The sequence below is a fragment of the Hyperolius riggenbachi genome, chromosome 4 (genome assembly GCF_040937935.1).
Source record: "Hyperolius riggenbachi isolate aHypRig1 chromosome 4, aHypRig1.pri, whole genome shotgun sequence".
NCBI lineage: Eukaryota > Metazoa > Chordata > Amphibia > Anura > Hyperoliidae > Hyperolius > Hyperolius riggenbachi.
The window spans coordinates 476,520,755-476,529,219 of record NC_090649.1 but is presented as its reverse complement, the minus strand read 5'-3'; the positions used below and the strand labels follow the sequence as shown (position 1 = coordinate 476,529,219).

The 8,465-nt window shown below is 42.8% G+C and overlaps 1 protein-coding gene across 2 annotated transcripts in view; it reads right to left on the bottom strand.

Moving 5' to 3' along the window:
* Positions 1 to 7,134: 7,134 nt before the first annotated feature.
* The window catches only part of RPS6KC1 (ribosomal protein S6 kinase C1), a 224,987-nt gene continuing 223,656 nt past the window's right edge, over positions 7,135 to 8,465 (bottom strand). For both annotated transcript variants that reach the window (XM_068232949.1, XM_068232951.1), the window contains one exon: positions 7,135 to 7,708. In XM_068232949.1, the coding sequence (XP_068089050.1) occupies positions 7,598 to 7,708 (111 nt within the window). In that variant the 3' untranslated portion in view covers positions 7,135 to 7,597. The remainder of the gene's footprint in view (positions 7,709 to 8,465) is intronic.

Below are 8,465 nucleotides of genomic sequence, written 5' to 3'. Positions count from 1 at the left end.
CACTCTGGGAGGATTTTCTCCACCGCCATGGGACCGAGGAGGACGGGGGAAGCCTCTATAGGATCCGGAGGCTTCCCCCACCCGAGGTGAGTACCCCCCAGGGGAGGTTTTTTCATTACAGATTTTCTTTAAAAAAATCACTTCAAAAAGCACTAAGAGTTTGTGATTACGCTAGCGCCTTTTGGTGTGCACTGAGCCTATGGGCTCAATCCACAAAGCATTATCGCATGTGGTAAATGTGCTAGTTCACACTTGAGCAGATGCGAAATGGAAACAGTAAGCTCCACATCTGTTTTTTTTTTTAACTTAATAAAAATGTAGATAAAAAAAAGACTGTACACTTCCTTGCAACTTCCAGGAGAGTGTTTAGTACCATGTGGTAACCAAAAAGAAAATTAAAAAGGAAAAATAAAGAATAAAAAATTGACAGTTTAAAAAAAAATACATAAATGGTTACCTTAGGGTCTGAGTTTTTTTGTTGTATGTAATGAGGGTATATTACTGTTATTTTAGCAAATAAGGGCTTGTAATTATTGATCATGTACAAAAAAACTATGTACAAAAAATACACCTTTAGTTCCAAATAATATGTTTTCGCCATACATTGTACTAGGAACTTAATTTAAATGTTGTGATAGCCAGGACAACAGGGCCAAAAATGGGTGGGTTTTATTAGTAGTAGCATTGTTTATTTTAAAACTATAGGGGATGAAATTGGAGAAATTGTGTATTTTTATTTCTTCTATTTCCCTATAAAATGCATACAAAAATTACTGAAAACAGGTATCACCCCCACCCCCCCCAAAAGCCTAATTTGTGGCAAAAAGTAACAATATATAGATCATTTAGGTGTGATAAGTATTGATAAAGTTATTGGCAAATGAATGGGAGGAGCACTAACGGGAAAATTATGTCTGTCCTTAAGGTGAAAACACCCGCAGGATGAAGTGGTTAAAATACTAAATGATGTAAAACTTTTTGTGAATTGTCATAAAGTTGTTTGATAATTTACAACGTGGGTGAAAATCTTAGCGAATACTCAAAATTATTTTTTTACCAAACAGGTTTTTAGTGAATTGAGCCCACCAGCGGATCAAGGAACAGAAACAAAACCAGCTCGGCCGCCGAGCACCGCACGGATCTTCGGATCTAGCCTGGAGTGAAGCTTTAAAGAAACAAAACTGGGAAAATAAATATGCTAAAGTAAAAGCGCAATACTAATTTCCCTTCCCGTTGTGTTAAAAATGATTTTCCTCCAATAAAGCTGACGGTAATGTCGGCGCTTCAGGCAAAGCCATTTCCTTAAACGTAGCGCTGAACTCCTGGCTGCAGCGAGCCAGGCACGTGGATTCGCAGGACCCCCGATAACGAGCGGAGAATATGCTTTTACGCCATCATCCAATATGATGTGGCTGCATGGAGGGACGAGCAGGTTAAGTATACACAGAGTGGGGATTAAGCTGCACCACGCCGGCGCACAATCTGCTGTACGCAGAGGGGCGGGCGCGGTTCATCCAAAGGTCCCCCTGTAAAACGTACGCAAGGTTTGAGGAGAGTCAACATAATGTGAAGGCACCAAGAAGCTGACTAGACAGGAATCCCAGTAGAGGCTTTTATTATTGTGCAACCAGCATTTCCTTTGGATCCCCTTTTTTTTTTGTTCTTTATTTAAAACCCTTCAGAGCGTACATACAGTTAACCATTAAAGAAAAACTCCACCAAGCATTCAATAAAAGTATCCATGGCTCCATAACATTTTCAAAGACCTACGGGGACAATTGTGAAATTTTAAAATAAATGTGTACACATGCCTATACAGGTTTATCCTAATGAGACAACTCAAAACGGTGCAGGGAGAGTTGGGCGCAGCCAGCGCCACCATTGGCCGTAATGGGAATTACGGCTAAAGTGGTGCTAAGACAGTAATTTGGGCCCTATCAAAAGATGGAGCCCAAATTACTATAAAAATAACGCAATTCGGCCGCCAGCAATAGGTTCCCGTCAGGCCCCTTTTATACATGCATTGTGTGTGTTGATTACCCTGTTTTACCGCAGGGTAACTCAACGGTAATGGGGCTCAGCACACATACCGCGTCGCGCAAAGTCAGCAGCATGTTACCGTATCACTTTGGACAAAACAGAAATTTCATCGACGGGAGCATGGCGCGTCACGGTGCGCATGCGCGGACTGATGGAAATTCCAGTGATGTACTTCCTGTCCAGCAGGAAGTACGTCACTGAGCAGGGGCGGGGATATGCATATGACCGTTGGTGCACTCTGCTGCATGGTCATATGTTTCTCATTTTCTGCATTGCGGTGTGATGAACATCACATCCGCACAGCAATGCAAAAATGAAATGCAAAACCGGCCTTAACGTCTCTAAACACAGAACCTGATAGTGTAGCCAGTTGAGTGGCTGGGTGTTCCCTTTGTGTTGCAATAAAGAAGTGAAATTGGAGCCAACCTGCTGAAGATGTTAAAAATCATGTTCCATGGGTGGAGCCGGTGCTGCTGCATGACCTGGCATCATAAGCATTGAAGACTAAAAAGAGATGACTTACCCCCTCCCCTACCCACAGAAAAACAAATAAGCTAATTCTATTTTGAATGGAACTGTGCAGAACAACTAAGGGGCTGCCGACTGGCTGATCAGAATTTCCTAAGTCTGAATGCCACGCTACAAATTTCCTGTTCTGCCCATGTTATTTCTAGTTGATGTATAATGGGCAAATGTATCAGATTTTTAGCTCACCTCTTCTTTGGGGGCGGGGACATGCAGATTCATCAGGATGAAGGGGCGGGGCACAGACAGAGCTCTAGGAAGAGACTGCTCTCTATAGCTCTGGAGGTCTGTGTTGCAGGAAGGGACTGGTGCTACTGACTAGGTGATTATGCAAGGTTTTAAACAGATAAGACAAGCTCTAGCACAGACTGCCTACACAAAAACAGAAAAAACATTTATGTCAGGAGGCACAAAATGTGTGCTTTGTTGATTAACGTTTTCAGTTCTACTGGTAAGAGGAGGAGGGGGGACATGAACGGGAGCAGACTGACGGCGCCTGGTGCAGCATATCACACAAACTGATCATACATAGTTTCCCAATGAGCTCCTATATTAGGCTCTAAGAGACCAAGGTACATTTTGCATAGTTCCTGAAATTTCAGGTAAGAAAACTCTCCCCTCCCCTCTCTGATGTTTTCTGAGCTTCTCTGAGAATATGTTTTTGGTATTGTACCTCATGCAAGAGGGTAGAAACTGTCCATACACTTCAAAATGGATTCAGCACCTTGCCTGCTAAATCTAGGAGAAAGAAAGCCCACATTTCAGCAGCCTATCTGAGCTGTCCCTGTTACTCCACCCTTCCCCCTTTTTTAGCTCCTCCCTGAGCTTGTTTCCACCAACACACAAGGAGGGCACTTTTGCCTTCCCCCTCTGCATTCTACACAAAAGCAGAGGACGGTTATTCCAAGGAGGGGTGGACAAGTCGCACAGTCACATGGGGTAGTGGGCAGGGCTGTAAACACAAGGGGTGGAGCCTCCTAGAAAAGGTGACTTATTGCAGGTAATATTATATATATTTTAATGTAACAATGCCCTTCTCTGTCAGCCTTAGTTACAAATTCATATGCACACTGTAAACAATTCAGGCAGGTCTGCTTTTGGTACGTTCATCCTCCTCGCTTGCAATCTGCTTTGAAACAAAAATCCTATAAATATCCTCTACTACCCCGTGGCATTATAGTAAATGATCCTTCAGTGGGCTTGAGCTACTTCCCACAACTGTACCCACATTCTTGTCGGCATCACTTTCCCTGGAGCGGTCAGTCAAGTAATATGAAGCGTCACGACTAGAGGCAGCCATATATCAGACAATGAATGGTGAGACCGACCAAGAGACAGATCTCTCTCTGATTGGAGAGAAATCTGTTGCCTGCCCATAAACCACAGGCTGATTCTCGTAGTATGAAATCTCTGGAGAATCAGCCTTGTGACGCCGCATTCGCCGCCCCCATGTGTAAAATGTGCCCCGTGGATGAATACTTTACATGATGGTGTCCGGGGATAGCTCCATACTCCATCCACATACACACGCCCCACGTGGTTGCCGGCATTACGTGGGCGCCTGTGTGACAGCGAACACCAGACAGGTAAAGTATTCACCGACGGGGCACATTTTACACGTGGGAGGCAGCAGCGGGAGTTCAGTTGTGTACGTCGCTCATCCCGATATCGCACACGGTTACCGCCACGCACCCAATCGAGCATGTCGGCCCGACGTTTTTCAGCATATCCCATCGGTACATGCGACAAATTTCAGCCTGAAATTGGTCACGTCATCGGTCAGGCATGCTCTTTACATCCGATTCGATTATATTAAATCGGATGGTCGATTGGCCGCCAAGTCACCTGATGTACAGCCACCATAAGCGTTCTTTCACACTAAGGGGCTGATTCACAAAGGCTTTTATCTCACCTTACTTATTAACTCACAATTATTTAATCTTAAATGACCTATCTCATGATTTTTCTCCACTTAAAGGGACTCTGAGCAGTGCAGTAACTATGGAAAGATGCATATCATTTTAAAGCTCTCTTTCTCCTCTTTCCAATGATATATAAACCGCCAGCCCTACTCCTTTTAGTTTTTGCTATTTTCGCGATCAAAATTGCCGTGGCTGCGATTTCGATCGCGAAAATAGAGAAAACTAAAAGGCGTAGGGCGACGAGGTGTCGCCAGAAAGAGGAGAAAGAGAGCTTTAAAATGATATCCATCTTTCCATAGTTACATTTTATTACACAGGGCGACTTTTTCTCAAAGTCAGCAGCTCCATTCAGCAGAAAAAGTCGCCCTGTGTAATACAATGTAACTATGGAAAGATGGATATCATTTTAAAGCTCTCTTTCTCCTCTTTCTGGCGACACCTAAATCGTCGGCGAAAACTAAAAGGCGTAGGGCGGTAGTTTATATATCATTGCAAAGAGGAGAAAGAGAGCTTTAAAATGATATGCATCTTTCCATAGTTTCTGCACTGCTCGGAGTCCCTGTAAAGGGAACCGAAACTGAGAAAGATATGGATTTTTCCTTTTAAAATAATACCAATTGCCCGACTCCCCTGCTGATCCTGTGTCTGTAATACTTTTAGCCACAGCCCCTCAACAAGCATGCAGATCAGGTGCTCTGGCTGAAGTCAGACTGGATTAGCTGCATGCTTTATTCAGGCGTGTGATTCAGCCACTACTGCAGCCAAAGAGATCAGCAGGGCTGCCAGGCAACTGGTATTGTTTAAAAGGAAACATCCATATCCCTCTCAGTTAAGGTTCCCTTTAACTGACTTAACACATCATTTATCTCTCCTTAATGACTTAACTCATGAATTATCTTTCCTTACTTGACTTAAGGGACACATACACTGGTCGATTTCAGCCATCGATTGATCATTCGATTCTATAGAATCGATCGGAAATCGATTCTATTGAATCAGCCTATCGATCGATTTGATCTGTCTGACTGGATGGAAAATCTAGGTCGATCTGCTGCTGGTAGCAGATCCATGGCCCATAGAGTTGCATTGGATCGAATGGTGCAATAATGCATTTAGACCGATTTCCAATAAGTTTCATTCTGAAATCGATTGGAAATCTGTTCCTAGTGTGTGGCACACATCAGATAGATTCCGGTCAGATTGGACCGACAGTGCTGACATCATCAGCTGCATCAGAACACAGTGGATTCAGCATGAAAGGACCCTGATTCGCTGTGAGCTGGTCAGACAGGACTGGACTGACCGCTTTAAAGGGGAACTGAAGTAAGAGGTATACGGAGGCTGCCATATTTATTTCCTTTTAATCAATACCAGTTGCCTGGCAGTCCTGCTGGTCTATTTCTCTGCAGTAGTATCTGAATAACACCAGAAACAAGCATGCAGCTAGTCTTGTCAGATCAGACTTTAAAGTCTGAAACACCTGATCTACTGCATGCTTGTTCAGGGGCTATGGCTAATAGTATTAGAGGCAGAGGATCAGTAGGGCTGCCAGGCAACTGGTATTGCTTAAAAGGAAATAAACATGGCAGCCTCCATATACCTCTCTCTTCAGTTCCCCTTTAAAGCACACCTGAAGTGAAAATAAACTTAGGACTTGTATGTGTTGTACAGCTAAAAAAATAGAACATTAGTAGCAAAGAAAAAGAGTCTCATATTGTTTCCAGCATAGAAAGTTAAGGAACGTCAGTTGTTATCTATGCAAAAAATCTTCTCTGAGCTCTTCGACCTAACTTGGGTCAAAGACGTTCATTTTCTGAAGCACTTAAAGTGAACCAGAGACGAAGCACCCTCATGTATTTACCATATATATCAGTGGGAACATTAGAGAAAACACCTCCCCTGCTCTCTGTTTCATTCTTCTCTGCTAAATCTGCCTGTTATCAGCTCTGATAAGAATCCCCTACTGAGCATTCAGTCTGGCTTTTCCCGGAATGATTATAGCCGATTCAGTCTTCTGTGATGTCTTTTCAAGCTCAAGTCTGCCCCCCTGTGGCTCAGCTTTCCTGCTATTTATCCTTGAAGCAGCAAAGCAGAGCCACATGGGGGCAGACTTGGGCTTGAAAAGACATCACAGAAGACTGACTCAGCTATAATCATTCTGAAAGCTAGACTGAATGCTCAGTGGGGATTCTTATCAGGGCTGATAACAGGCAGATTTAGCAGTGAAGAATGAAACAGAGAGCAGGGTAGGTGTTTTCTCTAATGTTCCCACTGATATATATGGTAAAATACATGGGGGTGCTTCGTCTCTGGTTCACTTTAAGCAGTCAAGAAACAGTGAGAGACAGCTTAAGATAAGGTTTTACTCCAGGAAAGTTCAAAGGGTCATTATTTCTGCTTAGCTTTAAAGCTTAAAATAGAGTATGGTGTATAAACTGTAAATATGACACAATGATACAATGATAGAAAAAAAGCCATATAAGAAAATATAAATATGAGACGCTTTTCTTTGCTACTAATGTTCTGTTCATTATCTGTACTATACATACAATTCATTATATCATGAGTATTTTTTTTTTGCTACAAGTTTGCTTTAAGAATATTAAAAAAACAACAATGCAGATGACAAGCTTCAAATGACACAAGATTTGAAAATGACAAATGTTACTCTTATTCAGTGCTTATTCCAATAAAACCTATATGCTTAAATTACCCAACCCAAGTCTCGGTTTAGCCCTAGGAATGGAGTAGAACGTTAGTAACGTAAGGCTGCCCTTGCACTCACACACCTTCCATAACATGCAAAGCAAACTCCCTGCAGCCTCTGGGGTTATTGCCTCCGTTGCCTGGCTGGGAGCCATTTAGCTGCTATATATTCTCTGTTCCTGAAAACAGAACTGCTGCAATCTTCTAAACAAAGAGGATAAAAAGTGGAGGAGGCAGTTCAGCTTCCATAACTGGCCAAAGACTGTGATGTCATCAGAAGAGGACGCCAGGTGTTAATAAGGTGGCAATATGCTAGCTCCTCCCCTTCAGAAGGCGGCAGTTCTGTCTGTGCAACAAGTAAAATAGAAGTAGGCAGTTCTTAGAAGTTCTGGCGTTGCGCTAACTCATCTTGTAAACTCCTCCCACTCCACACCCGCAAAGAATGGGTGGGACTTGATTTCTTCGACACTGGCGACACCGGCCCCAAGACGCTCCAGAGGGTTAAACTGCAAGAGCTGATGGAAAAACAACATAATAAAAATGTTTAAGGTCATTTGAAAGCAGACATAAGTACAGCATATTTTTATTTACTTTATAAATATACATAAATTAAAAAAAGGCACTGTAGTGATATACAGTAGAATGCAGTAACTTTTACAGTAATTTTACGGATAGTTCAGCGCTCTGCCATGTTCTTCATACAATACAGGAAGAAGAGAGGCTCTGAGAGGTCACAAGTAGTTGACATTGTGTTTAAACAAGTCTCCAGACTCTTATTATTCCTTTTAGCACTTTCCTTGTTTAACTCTTCAGAGGCTGTGAAGAATAGCCCAGCATTACCCAACCTCTCCCTAGCAGGGATCATTTCCTCTCCCTATTGTAGCGGTAAGGAAACCCATTAGAGCTAACCTGGGTCATAAATGGGCTTTATAAGTTAAAGGCGTGTAAAGTTATAGGGAGAAATAATGGTACAGATGTTAAAGAGAAACCGTAACCAAGGATTGAACTTAATCCCAATCAGCAGCTGATACCCCGTTTCCCATGAGAAATCTATTCCTTTTCTCAATCGGACCATCGGGGGGCACTGTATGGCTGGTGTTGTGGTGAAACCCCTCTCACAGTGTGATGTCAAGGACCATGGTGCTGACATCACACTGTGGGAGCCTTGTTGTATTGTGGAAAATAACAGCTGTTTCTAACGGCCAAAAAAGCAAGCAGCTTCTTCTTCCACTGACATCACCTGCCAGCAGTAAAAATGTCACCTTGGGATAA